The sequence below is a fragment of the Pseudorca crassidens genome, chromosome 19 (assembly GCF_039906515.1).
Source record: "Pseudorca crassidens isolate mPseCra1 chromosome 19, mPseCra1.hap1, whole genome shotgun sequence".
Taxonomy (NCBI): domain Eukaryota; kingdom Metazoa; phylum Chordata; class Mammalia; order Artiodactyla; family Delphinidae; genus Pseudorca; species Pseudorca crassidens.
The window spans coordinates 16,944,984-16,963,498 of NC_090314.1; the positions used below are offsets into that span (position 1 = coordinate 16,944,984).

Sequence of the window (18,515 nt, forward strand, 5' to 3'; positions counted from 1 at the left end):
GGTATGCTCTTGAGCACCATACCGGCGGCTGCCTGCATTTATACAGAGCTTATCGTATGCCAGGCCCTGTGCTACCTATTTTCTGTCCATTATTTCATTTAGTCTTTACAACATCAGGTGAGATATAATCATCTCCATTGTACAGAAAAGGAAATAGGTTTATAGAAAAGTGAAGTAACTTGGTTAAGGGCACAAAGTAACAAGCAGCCTGCAGCCTGGATCCAAACCAGGTTCCTCTGATTCAAAGCCAAGCTCTTAACCATTACTTGGTACAGAGTCCCAGCTCATCCAATTTACTGGTATTCATAAAAGTAGGCCTGGAAAATCATCTAGTCCAATCACCTTATTTTAGAGATGAGGAGCCGTAGCCTGGAGAAATTAAGAGTTAGTGGTGAGATGGAGTAGAGTAACTTTGGCCCCAGAAAGAGCTGGGCTCTATTCCTAGCCCCGCTTTTTTTTTTTTTTTTTTTTTTTTTTTTGCGGTACGTGGGCCTCTCACTGTTGTGGCCTCTCCCGTTGCGGAGCACAGGCTCCGGACGCGCAGGCTCAGCGGTCATGGCTCACGGGCCCAGCCGCTCCGCGGCATGTGGGATCCTTCCCGGACCGGGGCACGAACCCGTGTCCCCTGCATCAGCAGGCGTACTCTCAACCACTGCGCCACCAGGGAAGCCTCCTGTTCTTTATTAGCTAAGTGACTCGTTTCTAGACTTCTTATTACTATAGAATAAGAATAATAATACTTGGTCTTATGGGATTATACTGATTAAAGTACGTGTGTAATATATACTTGTACTAAACACTCGGCATGGCAAAACCATATCATTATAGTCAGGTATCCCCAAATCACAGATTGATAGTTTCAAACTTTTGTTTACAAGTGTGTTCTTTATGATTTGAAATAACAGTGTAAGTGGTGAGTAGGTTGTGAGGAAGCCCCTCCACCCCCGATCTAATCAACAGACAAAGACCTTGGAAAATTGCATTGTACTTCTGCAACTTTTCTAAGTGTCATGTTCATTCCAAGTGTGCAAAATCCCTGAGGAAATCACATTTCTCAGAGATCTGGGCAATCAGACATTTAGGCATTCCATCATCATAAATGAAGTTAATATACTACCATCATAAATGGATGTTGAATTTTGTCAAAAGCTTTTTCTGCATCTACTGAGACGATCATATAATTTTTATTTTTTAATTTGTTAATGTGGTGCATCATATTGACTGATTTGCAGGGATTAAACCATCCTTGTATCCCTGGGATAAATCCCACTTGATCATGGTGTATGATTCTTTTAATATACTGTTGAATTCAGTTTGTTAATATTTTGTTGAGGATTTTTGCATCTATGTTCATCAGTGATACTGGCCTGTAATTTTCTTTTTCTTGTGGTATCTTTGTCTGGTTTCAGTATCAGGGTGATGCTGGCCTTGTAGAATGCGTTCAGAAGTGTTACTTCCTCTTCAATGTTTTTGAATAGTTTGATAAGGATAGATGTCAATTCTTTAAATGTTTGGTAGAATTCAGCTGTGAAATCTTCTGGTTCTGGACTTTTGTTTGTTGCGAGTTGTTGTTGTTTTTACTGATTCAATTTCTTTACAGGTAATGGTCTGTTCATATTTTGTATTTCTTCCTGATTCAGTCATGGGAGATTGTACATTTTTAGGAATTCATCCATTTCTTCTAGGTTTTCCACTTTATTGGCACATAATTGTTCACAGTAATCTCTTATGATCCTTTGTATTCCTGTGGTGCTGGTTGTAACTTCTCTTTCTTCATTTCTGATTTTATTTATTTGGGTCCTCTCTCTTTTTTCTTTGATGAGTCTGGCAAAAGGTTTATTAATTTTGTTTATCTCTTCAAAGAATCAGCTCTTAGTTTCATTGATCTTTCCTATTTTTTTAAATTCTCGATTTCATTTATTTCTGTTCTGATCTTTATTATTTCTTTCCTTCTACTAACTTTGCGTTTTGTTTGTTCTTCTTTTCCTAGTTCCTTTAGGTATAAGGTTAGGTTGTTTATTTGCATAAATACTAGGATAAAATATTATCCTAAGGCGTGTGTTGTTGGTTTTTTTTTAGTTAATTAATTAATTTATTTTTTGGCTGTGTTGGGTCTTCGTTTCTGTGCGAGGGCTTTCTCTAGTTGTGGCAAGTGGGGGCCACTCTTCATCGCGGTGCACGGGCTTCTCACTATCGCGGCCTCTCTTGTTGTGGAGCACAGGCTCCAGACGCACAGGCTCAGTAGTTGTGGCTCACGGGCCTAGTTGCTCCGTGGCATGTGGGATCTTCCCAGACCAGGGCTCGAACCCACGTCCCCTACATTGGCAGGCAGATTCTCAACCACTGCGCCACCAGGGAAGCCCCTAAAGTGTGTTTTATTCTGTCAATCAAATAAACAAAGTTGCATAGGTATAATCTATTCTTTATGGTAAAAAACAGTCTCAAACCTTGAGACTGAAACAGACTTCCTTAGGGGAAGATATTCCATATATGCCTTCGTGTTTGCTGTTAGAGAGAGAGCATTCCAATATGGCCTATGACAAGGAAGGACATCAAAAGCCTGTGCTGGACCTCTCTGGAGTCTGTTGATACATATATTTTTTTTTGCTTTTGCTCTGTATCCTCTGTAAAAAAAAAAACTTAGCCATGAGTACAATCTGCTATTGGGTCTTATAAATCCCTCCAGCAAATCACTGAATGAAACAATGGTGAAACCGTTTAGCCATTTCTAACATTGTTTTTCACATTTTTGAGACCTACCCTCTCATATACACGTACAAACAGCTATGGTTACCACTTGGCCTTAGTGAGAAGGGAACTTAGAGGTTTTCAGGAAATTACTTTGATTTTTGAGGCTCAGAGAGCCATTCTTTTGTATGAAAATAAGTCAGGTGTTTGTGTCAGTCAAGATAAATGAGGTAATGCTGCAGTAACTAACAGCACCAAACATTTCAGCGGCTTCAAATAACAATGGTTTATTTCTCACTCTAGGGCATGTCCACTGAAGGTTGAATAGGAGCTCTGCTCTGTATTGCCCTCCCCCTAGGACCCAGGCTAACAAAATTGCCACCATTTGGAACAGTATACATTGCAATAGCAAAGGGAAACAAGTGCTCTGAAGGGTCTCATACCAGCATGAAATGCTCTGGTCTGGAAGTTGCACAATCACTTCCGTTCAAATTCATTGGTTAGAACTAGGCAAATAGTCCTACTCAGTTTCAAGGGAACCAGGAATATAATCCTACCTACCATGTTCCTGGACAGCAAAGGGGAACCAAAATGCTTAGTTTATGGTCCTAATGACTAGCACAGTTCTCCATGAGTTGGGGAGGGCCTAGTTGGGCAGGTTTGAATATCGGCCTTTCTGTGCATTGACCACCTTCCGGAAACAGCACACTCCTCTCAGGAAGAGGGGCACAAAACGGCAAATTCTCAACTGGTGGGCAGGTGGATTGCGGTAGTAAGCCAGAAGGGCAGACATCAAAATCTCCTTGGGGCATGTAATGTTTGAAAATAGCTTCAGGAAGAAAAAGCCAGCACATCCCTTGAGAATCACAGCTCTAGAATACATCTTATCCTACTGGTCCAAAAATAAAGAGGAGAAGGGAGAAGAAGAGATGAAGATAAAGGTAAAGAATAAGAAGAGGAAGGGGAAGAGAAAATGAAAAAGGTTTTAAATGCTTAAAGACCTCAAGAGTCTGCCCAGATAGTCCCAATCCCACAAAATTCTTACTTGAAAATGTACAATCTTTCTTTTATTGTTCAATAAACACCGTATGCCAGCATGGTGTTAGGGGCAGGGATACTAGAATTTTTAAAAATGGTCATCCTCTAACACACACAATTTAGGGGCTTGGAATCCAGTGGGGAAAACAGAGAGGCAAACCATTTTAAATCATTTTATAATTGCTCAAATGAATGCGCAAGTTCAGGGGAGGATTGTGGAGCCAACACTGGGCTGGTTTTCCAAAAGCCATTCACAGTCCCCTTCTACCTTAACACTCTTTACTATAGAGGCTGAAGAGTGTAAATTCCTGATTGCCCAGCCCTCTTTGCAGCTAAGGGCAATATGACCCAGTGTTGGCCAATAGCATGGAAGTAGCAGTTGCTAGGTAGGACTTGGGGGAAAGTCTTTTAAAGGAACAGTCAGCCAGTATGATCACTGCAGTCTAATCTCATTAGATTTAGGGGCTAGAGCAATCGCTTTGTCTTTAATGTGGAAGATAACTGGGGCTGGCGGAGAAAGGCTAAGGGCAGAACAATAAGTTATAGCAGTGATTTACATTAGAGGTAATGGAATAAACCTCTGGGTATTCATCAACATTTATTGAGCATCTCCCATTATGTCAGGCACTACGACATTCTGGGGCTACAGAGACAAATAAGATACAGGTCAGAATAAGGGTGCCTCTCACCATATCAATCACAACCCCAGGGCAGGAATGAGGGGTGCTCATGGAACCTCAAGTTTGGGATATTCTGCCCCCTGCCCCAAGTTCAGGAAACACAAATGGGGCAGGATGGGGCCCAGAGAAATTAAAGCCAGCCCCATTCTGCAGCAATTCAAGGGGCACCAGGACTGTTGCAGTAATGGGAAGAAAGCGACTTAAGAGGCGATGCTCTTTTTATGTATACATCTCACCCAAACAAGCCCTAATGTTCCTCCAAATCCAGTCTAGTTATTTTAAATCACTGCATGTGGCAAATTAGAAAAGGAAATGGCAAAGTTGTAGGAGAAGTCTAGGCTCGAAACAGTCCTACCTGACCTGATGAAAATGGTCTGGAATTGGAGAGTGACAATGACTGCACAACTTTGTGAATATAGTAAAAACCATGCCTATCCATTTTAAACAGGTGAATTTTATGGTATGTGAATTATCTCTCAATAAAATTAATTAATTATTTTAATGGGAGAAAGAATAATTCCACCACTTAGCCCTAAGCAAACTTGGGCTTGTTAGTTAACAGGTCAGAGCCTCAGTTTCCTCATCTGCAAAATGAGAATAGTATTACTTTCTTTACAGTAAGAACAGAACAGGAGACTGTTCTGAATATTAAATGTGACCATGTAGGTTAAGCATGTAACACAGTGCCTTGCAGGTTGTAGAAGCAAAATATCTTCTAGTTCCTTTCTTCCTAAGTGCCAATAAAAATTTTAAAACAATCATTTTCTCAGCCACAAGATGTGACATACGCTCTAGGCAACCTCCCTTCAGACAGTCTTATCTCAGGCAGACAAGAGCAGGGAACGAATGGGAAGACAGGAACACGGACAGAAGCTGATGCTCACTGCGGAAAGACTGAAGATTTACTCTGCAGCTATGCAGTGCAGAAATAACGGGAGCGATTCATGCAGTGTGAAAACAGCTACACAGACAGAGCAGTGTTAAGGAAAGTCAGGCGGGTGCAGACATTTCTGCTTATCATTCTAGTTTAGTATCCAAACAGAATCCAGTTTTGCAAAATAGCCAAATCCACCCCAACACCTGGACAAGTCCGTGTGGCCACAACACAGCCCTGATGTTTAGAGATGACCCAGGCCCCACTCTCCTTGCTATGGTTCCTCAAAACCAGACTGAACCCAAAACAAACCTTACACAACCAGAATAGTTGGGCACAGTACCACATTAGGGAATTTAAGTCTTCACTGAGCTTCTCTTTTGCGACTATTAGAAAATCAACCAGGTACTTTTCAAGTACCTGCTGTGTGCCCAGCCTTGTGAAAGATACTGTTGTGAGGGAGAAAAAGAAGCATAAGCCCTGATCCCTGCTTTCAAGGAGCCAGCTAACCTCTTAGGTTTGAGAGCAACACTTAACAGTAAACATATAAAAGGCATCGTGCCTTGCACAGAGCAGTGGTTCAGTTGTTATTTGTTCATCGGGTCAATGAATTAATAGACGGCACAATAATAAAACAATTGTGTACATGTGGGGCTCACTCTAAGAACCACAAGATGGGTTGGAGTACTTGGAAAAAGCTTGTGCCAGAGGCTGCTAGTTGCCTACTCAATATCAATTCTTCCATTTTTCCTTGTAACAGAGCCCCTATTTTATTTGAGGTGGCCATATGCCCAGATAAAATACTACATTTCCCAGCCACCCTTGTAGCTAGAGATGGCTAATGAGATCTAAACAGAAATTGTCATGAGAGGCTTCTAGGAAAGTGCCTTAAAAGGCAGACCAACAGCTGCTACTCACTCTTATGTCCTTTCTCCCTTTCTTCTAATTCTTGTCTGAAACATGAATGTGATGGCTGGATTTCCAGCAGCTATTTTGGACCATGAGGCAACCTTGAGACAGAAAAGCAAAAAGAAGCCTGAAGTTTTAGCCACAGCAATCAGAGAAGAAAAAGAAATAAAAGGAATCCAAATTGGAAAAGAAGAAGTAAAGCTGTCACTGTTTGCAGATGACATGATACTATACATAGAGAATCCTAAAGATGCTACCAGAAAACTACTAGAGCTAATCAATGAATTTGGTAAAGTAGCAGGATACAAAATTAATGCACAGAAATCTCTTGCATTCCTATACACTAATAATGAAAAATCTGAAAGTGAAATTAAGAAAACACTCCCATTTACCATTGCAACAAAAAGAATAAAATATCTAGGATTAAACCTACCTAAGGAGACAAAAGACCTGTATGCAGAAAATTATAAGACACTGATGAAAGAAATTAAAGATGATACAAATAGATAGAGAGATATACCATGTTCTTGGATTGGAAGAATCAACATTGTGAAAATGACTCTACAACCCAAAGCAATCTATAGATTCAATGCAAACCCTATCAAACTACCACTGACATTTTTCACAGAACTAGAACAAAAAATTTCACAATTTGTATGGAAACACAAAAGACCCCGAATAGCCAAAGCAATCTTGAGAACGAAAAACGGAGCTGGAGGAATCAGGCTCCCTGACTTCAGACTATACTACAAAGCTACAGTAATCAAGACAGTATGGTACTGGCACAAAAACAGAAATATAGATCAATGGAACAGGATAGAAAGCCCAGAGATAAACCCACGCACATATGGTCACCTTATCTTTGATAAAGGAGGCAAGAATATACAGTGGAGAAAAGACAGCCTCTTCAATAAGTGGTGCTGGGAAAACTGGACAGCTACATGTAAAAGAATGAAATTAGAACACTCCCTAACACCATACACAAAAATAAACTCAAAATGGATTAAAGATCTAAATGTAAAGCCAGACACCATCAAACTCTCAGAGGAAAACACAGGCAGAGCAATCTATGACATAAATCACAGCAAGATCCTTTTTGACCCACCTCCTAGAGAAATGGAAATAAAATCAAAAGTAAACAAATGGGACCTAATGAAACTTAAAAGCTTTTGCACAGCAAAGGAAACCGTAAACAAGACGAAAAGACAACCCTCAGAATGGGAGAAAATATTTGCAAATGAAGCAACTGACAAAGGATTAATCTCCAAAACATACAAGCAACTCATGCAGCTCAATATCAAAAAAACAAACAACTCAATTCAAAAATGGGCAGAAGACCTAAAAAAGACATTTCTCCAAAGAAGATATACAGATGGCCAACAAACACATGAAAGAATGCTCAACATCATTAATCATTAGAGAAATGCAAATCACAATTACAATAAGATATCATCTCACACCGGTCAGAATGGCCATCATCAAAAAATCTACAAACAATAAATGCTGGAGAGGGTGTGGAGAAAAGGGAACCCTCTTGCACTGTTGGTGGGAATGTAAATTGATACAGCCACTATGGAGAACAGTATGGAGGTTCCTTAAAAAACTGAAAACAGAACTACCATACGACCCAGCAATCCCACTACTGGGCATATACCCTGAGAAAACCATAATTCAAAAAGAGTCATGTACCAAAATGTTCATTGCAGCTCTATTTACAATAGCCAGGATATGGAAGCAACCTAAGTGTCCATCAACAGATGAATGGATAAAGAAGATGTGGCACATAAATACAATGGAATATTACTCAGCCATAAAAAGGAACAAAACTGAGTTATTTGTAGTGAGGTGGATGGACCTAGAGACTGTCATAGAGAGTGAAGTAAGTCAGAAAGAGAAAAACAAATACCATATGCTAACACATATATATGGAATCTAAAAAAAGAAAAAAGACCAGAAGAACCTAGGGGCAAGACAGGAATAAAGATGCAGACCTACTAGAGAATGGACTTGAGGATACGAGGAGGGGGAAGGGTAAGTGAGACAAAGTGAGAGAGTGGCATGGACATATATACACTACCAAACGTAAAATAGCTAGTGGGAAGCAGCCACATAGCACAGGGAGATCAGCTCGGTGCTTTGTGACCACCTAGAGGGGTGGGACAGGGAGGGTGGCAGGGAGGGAGATGCAAGAGGGAAGAGATATGGGAACATATGTATATGTATAACTGATTCACTTTGTTATAAAGCAGAAACTAACACACCATTGTAAAGCAATTATACTCCAATAAAGATGTTAAAAAAAAAAGAAAAAAAAAAGAAGCCTAAATTCCTGATGATCATAGAGTCACCATCCTCTCCCTGGACTGCTTATCTCTAGTATTCTTTTACATGAGAGATAAGTAAACCTCTATCTTGCTTTTTTGGGTTTTGTCGAATGCAGCAAACCCATATCTTAACCAATACAAGGTTCCACAGAAAAGCCAGGCCTTAAAGGAAGGGTTGGCTTTCCAACTGGGGAAGTGAAGGGGGGAGGGCATCTCAAATGCCAGAAAGAGCACTGGAAAGGACACTGGCAAGAAGGAGCACTGGCCGAAGCCAAGTGGGTAGAGAGTAGGAAATAAGGAGAAGTCAGATGATGGTTTTGCAGGGGAGACAGGGCTTGACTGGGGAAGGACCAGGGACCACGGAGGGCTAAGAAAGCTTGTTTCCCTCTGAAGGAGCGAAACATCTCTGGAGCTGGAGCAGGGTAAGAAAGGAAACAAAGAGGCAGATGAAGAGGCTTGGGGACTTTATTCCATGAAGAAATGTGAGTATGAGCTGTGGCCTGGTTCAGCCAGCTGAACGTTCCTGGACTGAAGATAGTAACTCTTAGATAGTAACACCATCTAAGATTTATTAAACACTTATGTGCTCTGCTGTGTGCTATACACCCTGTACACATTATCTCAGTGAAGCTTCTCGACAAATCTATGACACAGTCCTATCATTATCACCCCTATTTGGCAGACACAGAACTGGGGCTTAGAGAGAGTCAGTAACTTGTCCAAGGTAAGCCTCACAACCCTGCAAGCTGGGTAACATCCAGCCCGTTTTTCAGATGCAGAAAGTGTTTGCACCATTCTTTCAAAGCTAAGAAAAGGTATGGGGGACCTCCCTGGTGGTGCAGTGGGTAAGAATCCACCTGCCAATGCAGGGGACATGGGTTCGATCCCTGGTCCAGGAAGATACCACATGAGGCAAAGCAACTAAGCCCGTGCATCACAACTGCTGAGCCTGTACTCTAGAGCCCACGAGCCACAACTACTGAGCCCGTGTGCTGCAACTACTGAAGCCCGTGCACCTAGAGCCCGTGCTCCGCAGCAAGAACAGCCACCGCAATGAGAAGCCTGCGCGCTGCCACGAAGAGTAGCCCCGGCTTGCTGCAACTAGAGAAAGCCTGCGCACAGCAATGAAGACCCAACACAGCCAAAAAAAAAGAAAAAAAAGAAAAGGTATGAAGATCCTGACTTAAAACACAAAGAGGGCTTCCCTGGTGGCGCAGTGGTTAAGAATCTGCCTGCCAATGCAGGGGACACGGGTTGGAGCCCTGGTCTGGGAAGATCCCACATGCCACAGAGCAACTAAGCCCACGTGCCATAACTACTGAGTCTGCACTCTAGAGCCCGTGAGCCACAACTACTGAAGCCTGTGTGCCACAACTGCTGAAGCCCGCACGTCTAGATCCTGTGCTCCGCAACAAGAGAAGCCACCGCAATGAGAAGCCTGCGCACCACAACGAAGAGCAGCCTCCACTCGCCGCAACTAGAGAAAGCCCGCGCGCAGCAACGATGACCCAACACAGCCAAAAATAAATAAATAAACAAAATCTATAAAAAAGAAAACACACAAAGATTCAGAATCAAACACAGGGCCAATTGCTTTGTGAATAGTCTCTTCACCAGAAGAAAAACAGATGAGAAGAATAGAAAAGTTTTCAGGCTTGGTTACATTTACCTCTTGTAGAGGAGGAACACATTGTTAACAAACCCACCCACACCCCCTGGCCGAATGATGTTCACGAGGTGTAGATGTTGCTAAGGTGGGCGGGGGGAGGAGTGGGGGGTACCACGCATTAAAGAACCAAGCAAACAGTGAGGCCATGTCAGCTCTGGCTACAGATGAATCGTAGCCAACCACCAGCTCACGCGTCTCGAGTAGTTTTTTAATCTCTCTCCACAACAGGGAATGGGAAAAAAATTACTCCCTCACAGCTAAGGCTGAAAATTCCATACTTTGACTTAAGATATCCAGACACATCCAACGAACACAAGGAATTCTTCCTGGAGCAAAAATCTCATGAGTCACTAATGGGAAGGGGAAAAAAACCCATCAGGTCCCAAATGAACTAGGTAACATGAGTGCCTAGTAGGAAATGCATTTCCCATGAAGATTAAAAAGTCTCCATTGGCAGCCCGGGAGAATCTGATGCCAGGGCCTCCCAAGTCGTAGAGAAATCTGGAATTCTACAGCTGGTCCAGGACAGCCTTACATACTGGAAGTTAAAGAGTGTCAGTTTTGTAAGCCTGACCCAAGTTCCAATGCTGACTCCACCACGAGCTGTTTGATGCTGGGTAAACGTCCTCACCTCTCCCAGCCTCGGCATATTCACCTATAGAGTGGGACAAATAACTTCCACCCACTAAATGAGGCTAAATGAGACAGTCTGCTGCTCCTGTTACTATGATTTTGACAGCAGGGGTTCCCAACCCCCGGGATCTAATGCCTGATGATCTGAGGTAGAGCTGATGTAATAATGATAGAAATAAAGTGCATGATAAAGGTAATGCGCTTGAATCATCCCGAAACCATCTCCCCGCCCTGGTCCTTGGAAAAATTGTCTTCCATGAAAACAGTCCCTGGTGCCAAGAAGGTTGGGGACTGCTGTTTGATAGGACTCACATCTTAAGTTTTCTCTGCTTAAAATTCCAAGAAAGAAAAGGCCATAGGATGCAATGGAAACAGCCTAGATCTGGCTCCTAGACCCTGCCTTGAGGGTCATAAGCATGTGACCCTGAGGTTACTTTTAGGGCTCCAGGGTCCTCATCTGTCTGGAGAGGGCCAGGAAGATCCTAGATTTGGAAGACCAAATCTAAGATCCTTTCTTCTTCTGTCACTGAGGTTCTAAATGGCAGTCCTTACTTAGTCACTCATTTCAGGATTTAACAAGTTACCTGCTGGAAAGCTGTTTATCTAAAAACCTTTGGTTTCTACCCCGGAAGCAAAAAAGCCAGTGAGAACCTTGAGGGCAGGTCACCGACTTTTGCCATCTTGACCCTTAACACAGACTTGGCACAAAGTAAGACCTGCATAAATCCTTATCGAGTGGAATGGACAAGTGAATGAATGAAGGATTTCCAAGGGCTGGCAAAAATGACTGTTCATCCTCCACTAAGCAAAGTTTAATGCAAGGAGAAAACGCTACCAATTTAAAATATTAATGATATTGACTTTGTCATCTGAACTACATCAGAATACCAGATGAATAGCTGCTGCCAGTCAAAAGGATGCCTGACTTGGGCTTTAGCTGGACGAGCGCACTTTGGTCCACGTGTGGCAAAGGGGATGCCACAGGCTACAGGAGGGATATGTAAACTCCTGGAAGGACATGTTACCCAACCTCTTTGGCAGGGTTGGCACAGAAGCATGCCAACATGAAAGCAAAAATACCAAGACCTCCACATGTGGGTGTGCAGTTGTGTCTGCCCAAGAGCCCCCAGCTGAGGAGGGGAGATCTAAAATCCAGCAGGTGGTCTGCTCACCTGTGAGGCCAAGTCCACGCAGGAGCCCCATGGGCAGGTGGCAGCCCTCACGGTTCACCTCAACAGCAGATGAACTGGGGTCTTCTGGGGACTTTAGTGATAAAGAAAATAATACTAATGCATACACATCACACATATGCACTTAATGGTCACTGTGTGAAAAAAGTAAACTCTTTAAGTATTTTATTTTAGGTAATTTTCATAACTACCCTGGGAAGTAGGTGCTATTGTTTGAGGCAGTATAGTTTGCTGTTTAAAAGCACGGACTTGGGAGTCAGACTGCCTAGATTCAAATCCCAAGTGCCACTTACAAGCTGGGTAACCTTGGGCAGGGTTATTTAAGCTCTCTGAGTCTCATGCTTATCATATGTAAAATGGAAATAATAATAGTGCCTGTCTTATGAAGCTGTTGTGTGGTATAAATGAGTTAATATGTGTAAAATGCTTAGAACAGGAGTGGGCACAAAGTAAGCCCCCAGGAAGATGAGTTACTTTTGTTATTTCTGTTAATAGAGACTGAGGTGCAGAAAGGCCAGTGGCTTGTCCATGGCCTCACACCTGCTGTGGGGCAGAGCCTGGGCACACACACAAGTCTGTCTTCAAAGCACACATGACCCAACACGGCTGATTCTAGGTCTGCGACCCCCACCCCACCCCATTCACATTACCACCCGCATCCATGCCAACGTGGCCTAGTCTTTCTTGGTACCAACCAAGGCTGCAAGGTGCTAAAGGGAAGATACTAAAAGAACTGGCATCCTAACTGACTTAAACCCTGATTTGCCTACTACATGTAGAACAAACCCAAGTGTGTCCTGGTATGGGGATCTGTCCCTGAGCTAAGAGAAAACGGGCCTTTTCCAAGGAGGGGAGAACCTCTGCCTTTGGGCCTTTTTATGGGAGGCCTCACATGCTCTCCTCCAAACGCTGAGAGGAAGGCAAAGCCTGAATTGTGCAATAAAACCCCATCAGGTGAGGTTCTCTGAGTAGAGATAATGGGCCTGATTGCTGGTGGAGAGGGAGAAACAATTTGAGGGCCAATCCAGCAAGAGAGCCTCATGAGCCAAGATTACCACTCTGCCCTGGGTCCTGCCCTGCTCCTGGAAGGTTCTAGAAAGAGCCAGAGCCTTGCTAGAAAAAACACGTGCATCATAGAAAACCAAACCATCTGTTGTGGTACATATACACAATGGAATCTTAGCCCTAAAAGGGAACGAAATGGGGTCATTTGTAGAGATGTGGATGGACCTAGAGACTGTCATACAGAGGGAAGTAAGTCATAAAGAGAAAAACACATATCATATATTAACTCATATATGTGGAATCTAGAAAAATGGTACAGATGAACTTGTTTGCAAGGCAGAAATAGAGACACAGACATAGAGAACAAACATATGGACACCAAGGGGGGAAAGGGGGGTGGGATGAATTGGGAGACTGGATTTTACATACATACACTAATATGTACAAAATAGATAATTAATGAGAACTCCACTTCGCTGTACAGTAGAAACTAACACAACATTGTAAAACAACTATACCCCAATAAAAAAAGCAAAGAAAAGAAAACTGAACCATCTGTGATCCAGAATGATCTGGGAGTGGGAAGCTTTGAAGCATTAACTCAAAGAAAATGACCCACAGGTGTAGTTAGTTAATACTATGGGTGCCTACTGTGTGCCAGGGCCTGTTCAAAGTCCTTTAGAAATAATATCCCATTTACTCTTCATATCAATGGTATGATGTAACCTGTATTTATTAGTCCCATTTTGCAGATGAGAAAACTGAAACACGGAAAATTCAAATAACTTCTCCCAAGGTCACACAAGCAGTCTGGCTTCAGAGCCCACGGTCTTTATCAGCATCTTCCAACCTTTTGGCCCAACCCACGGCATGAAACACATTCTACATCAGGACCCAGTATACACTCACACAGTTATATAGAACTGAAACAAAGTTTTAAAACAGAATATTACTCACCATTACCATGTGCAATGCGCTCTGGTGTTTTCTATTCTATTCCATTAAAAAATATATATCATTCAACAAATATTTATGGAACACCTATTACGTGTTAGACACCGTTCTAGGCTTTGGGGCTAAGTCAGTGGATGAAAGAGATAAAAATCCTTGCCCTCTTGGAGCTTGCATTTGACCAGAGAGAGAGAGTGAATAAGATCCACGTGCAAAATCGTAGCATCTGAGGTGGTAATTTGGTGAGTGCTATGGAGAAAAGTAAAGCAGGGAAGGCCAAGGTGGCCAGAGAAGGCCTCATGATGTGTTCACTCCCCACTATGCTGATTTCAGTGGGCTGTCACTCACAGCGGGAAAACCCTGGCCCCTAATCTCTCCACTCCAGTGCGTCCTATATGTCTGGAGGCTCTTCCTCCTAGATTGTGCACACGTGCACGCTTGTATGTGCCTACGTGCACATGTGTATACATGGATAGGCATGCATGGATGTGCTACATGCATGTATGCATACACATGTCCACCCCATCCGCTTCCTCACTGGGGACGTTTGGGAGACAGGAGGCAGGGCTCCCACATGCAGCTTTCCGGGGGCTCCCTACACAAGCCTGCCCTGCAGAGGGGGTCCTGGAATGGGGCCTAAAAAACAGCCCAGGCACTGTCAGCCAATGCCACAAGCGCCAGACATACGCCCCGGCTGGAGTCTTAAGTCAGAGGAAGGAAAATCTTTTTATCACTGGTCCACCCAGAGGGAGCACCTCTTGTAAAGAGTTAGGCCAGAGGGAATGCTAGTTCCTAATCTGAATCAAGGTGCTCTATGTGCTAGAGTGCCCTTAAGGATAGAGGAGACAGAGCACAGAAATAAAAATCACTCCCTGGGGAAAATCCAGTGCATCGAGCACACCTGGCAGGGTGATTGAAGTGGGTCTCGGGGGGAGACGGGATTGGGGCCAGCTCTAAAGCAACTCTGGGGGACTTCCCTGGTGGCACAGTGGTAAGAATCCGCCTGCCAATGCAGGGGACACAGGTTCGAGCCCTGGTCCAGGAAGATCCCACATGCTGGGGAGCAACTAAGCCCGTGTGCCACAACTACTGAGCCTGCGCTCTAGAGCCCGCGAGCCACAACGGCTGAAGCCTGCACACCTAGAGCCGTTCTCCGCAACAAGAGAAGCCACTGCAATGAGAAGCCCACACACTGCGAGGAAGAGTAGCCCCCGCTCGCCACAACTAGAGAAAGCCCACGTACAGCAACAAAGACCCAATGCGACCAAAAATAAATAAATAAATTTAACAAATAATAAAGCAGCTCTGGGCCACTTGGGTAACCTCCACTGAGCGCATTTGGAACTTGGCACTATAGAGTGAAATCTTCAGACTCCAAGTTAAAGGGGCACATAAAAATGTTACTAGCATGGGCAGCAAAAGCATTACCTATGGGAAAAGCAGTCAGTCTCTGCTAATGAGTAAGTGTAATTGATCACAACAGATGACTTGATGGCCATTCCAAATGCGCTTTTAGCAAAGTGGACAGTTTTTTTCATTCAAATGCAAGCTCACCTAGATAAGATCTAATAATGGAGATTTTGGAAGAATCCCAGCATCAGTGATTTCTTTTTTTTCCTCTTTCACTGAGCAGGAAGGCATCTTAAGTTCCTGGTCACAGCTTGACCCAATCAGATGACAATTTATGCTTTCCCTATGGCTGAGGAGACCGTGACAGTCCCTGGGGGCAGCAAAGCATCAGTCACAGGACAGCCCACATCCTTATCTGTCCTTTCCTCCTTAGCCCTTTTCCCACTCCCAACCTATGGGGAGCTGGGGAGCTGGAAGACACATTCAATTCAATGCAATCGGGCTTCCCTGGTGGTACAGTGGTTAAGAATCTGCTTGCCAATGCAGGGGACACGGGTTCGAGCCCTGGTCCGGGAAGATCCCACATGCTGCGGAGCAACTAAGCCCATGCGCCACAACTACTGAAGCTTGCGCGTCTAGAGCCTGTGCTCCCCAACAAGAGAAGCCACTGCAATGAGAAGCCAGCACACCACAACGAAGAGTAGCCCCCGCTCGCCACAACTAAAAAGAAAGCCTGCGTGCAGCAACGAAGACGCAACACAGCCAAAAATAAATCAATTGAATAAAATTAAAACTCAATGTAATCATCCACTTATTCAATAAGTATTTATTGAGCACTTACTGTATGCAAGGCACTGTGCTGACCACCGAAAGGGGATTCCACCACAACATGGCTAAGACCGGGTCCTGTCCTCAGAAGAGAGGGCAGATGTGAGGAGAAGCAAGAAAATGACAGGAGTGCCGAGTGGAGGTCCCAGCTCACTCCAACAAGCACTTATTCCTTCTGGGCTTCAGTTTCCTCCTTTATCAAATGAAGGCACTGCTCTAGACATGATCTCTGGGCACTAGGCCAGCTCAAAAACTCTATGATTCCAAGCCCTCCCCTTCCCACTCAGGCTCCTAGGCGGCTAGGAAGCTGACAGATCAGGTGGTGCCTCTTAGGAAGGGGACAGTCAGCAAAGGAAGCGGGTGGTGAGGATTATTATGTACCTTTCCCACAGTGAGGGGTTCTTTCATTTTGGCCAGAACACAAGGTACAGGCTGGAGAAGATGAGCGATAAGTTCAGAACATTAAGTGGAAGATTTAGACTTCCACATCAAGGAATCTGGAGGAAATGGGAACCACTGAAGTTACTGCAGAGAAGCATACTATCAGTGTGGGTGGTGCAAGGGAATCTCACCGACTTGCAGAGGATGAGTTGGGGTGGGGGGCGGGGAGGGCGGTGATGTTGCAATACAGAAGAAAGGCTGAGGTCTGAAGTGAAAGATTCCTCCCTCCCTTGGTCTGGTCGAGCGCATGCATCATCCCCTCATCCCCTACCATCGCCATAATGCTTATTTTCTTAAACTTGCCCAAGCCGAAATCACTTTGCACCCTCTTTCTTTTTTTTAAGTTCCACGAGTGCCTTCAAGGTAAACAGGTAAATTTTATCTCCCTTCTGCCCAGGCGCCTGAGGTTAAACAGAACCAGCGAGGTGTGCCAGGGAGGGGTGGGGAAGCGGCCAGCAGGCGAGGCCCAGGATATAAGAGACGGGGATCTAGAGGGGTGCGCCTACCTGCAAAGGAGCCATCCTCGTGGTCGGAGCTGTTGTGGCTGCAGTCACTGCCCCTGTCGGGCGAGCTGTGACTGGGCGAGTCCCGCTCGGGCAGCCCCAGGAACCTCTTGCGCCGCCACGGGGGGAGGGGCTCGCGAGCCCTACGCTGAAGGAGCTCCTCTGCCGCCGGGGGCGAGCCCCGCCCGTCCTTGACCTCTGCCTCTAACTGCTCCAAGTCGCGGCTCCCGCGCGGCTGCCGCCGGCTCCCGAGGATCAGGTGCATCCAGCGATGGGAACTGTACACCCGCGCTGGCTTTTCCGCCTCATCGCAGGTCCCGGGCCGGCAAGGGGTCACGAGCAACTGGGTGGGGGTGAGTTTCTCGTTCAAATCCACCATCTCGAAGTCGTGGTCACTGCTGTCGCCCCCATCGTCCGCGCCCGAGGCGTCCGGCTCGTCATCCTCCGAGCCCCGCCCCGCGCGGGTCCGGGCGGACCGCTCCTCTCCCGGGGCGCTGGAAACTGTGCCATCGTGGCCGGGGGGCGCGCAGTCCTCCCGCGGCCTTAAGAGGAGGCGAGGCTGCAGTAGCTGCTGGCGGATGGCGGCGGTCAAGCTGCGAACAGCGCCCCCAGCCCCCGCCGCCCTGGGCCAGGTGGGAAGGTCCTGGCACAGGTAGGGGGGACTCTCGGCCTTCGCGGCCACCTCCGTGGAGGGGAGCGACGGGCCCGGGGGGTCTCCGCCGCCGCCCGCTGCGCCCTCCTCCTCCAGCAGCGCCGGCTCCCCCTCCGGCCCGGCCGGCTCCTCAGCCGAGGCCCCCCTGCTGTCCCCGTCTCCGCCCTCCAGGCGCCCGCAGCCGAGGTCCCGCTTCTCCAGGGCCGCCTGCAGGTAGCCGACTTTGAACTTTTCCTCAGCCAGCACCTGTTGCAGCCACTTCAGGTTGAGTTTGCTGCGCTCCAGCTCGCGCTCCATGTCCGGCACCGAGTCCAGCCGCATGACAGGCGCCTCCTCCCCAGGGAACTCGGCCTGCCAGTGGCGCTCAAAGTCCTGGGGGTCCCACATACCGGGAGCCCCTTCGGGCCTCCGGGGCCCAGCTCCTCCGCGCGCAGCGGGTTGGTGTCGCGCTCGGCTTTCTCCGCGCTGGCACAGTGGCCTGCCCTTCCCTTCAGCCCCAGAAGAGAATAAGAAAAAAATAATAAAGTTTTTCCCCTTCCGCCCTCGTGCCTTTTTTCTTCTTCTTCTTCTTCTTCTTCTTCTTCTTCTGGGTTTCGCCTCCCTGACGTCAGCGGCCACCGGCGGCGGCGGCGGAGGCGGGCGCCTGGGCGCCCAGGGCCCGCCCCGGGCAGGACGCGCTGAGCCGGCGATCTGCAGTCCCCGCGCCTTGCCCTGCGCCCCGCGGGCTCCGGTGTCTGGAGAGCCGCGGCGGGGGCGGAGCCTCGCGGGCGAGCTCTGGGT

At 45.9% G+C, this 18,515-nt stretch overlaps 1 protein-coding gene across 1 annotated transcript in view; it reads right to left on the reverse strand.

Annotated features, from left to right (window-relative positions):
* The window catches only part of ABR (ABR activator of RhoGEF and GTPase), a 178,360-nt gene extending 160,055 nt beyond the window's left edge, over positions 1–18,305 (reverse strand). Inside the window, exon 1 of the mRNA XM_067714640.1 lies at positions 17,087–18,305. Coding sequence (XP_067570741.1) covers positions 17,087–18,122 — 1,036 coding nt within the window. The 5' untranslated portion in view covers positions 18,123–18,305. The remainder of the gene's footprint in view (positions 1–17,086) is intronic.
* Between the last annotated feature and the right edge of the window lie 210 nt (positions 18,306–18,515).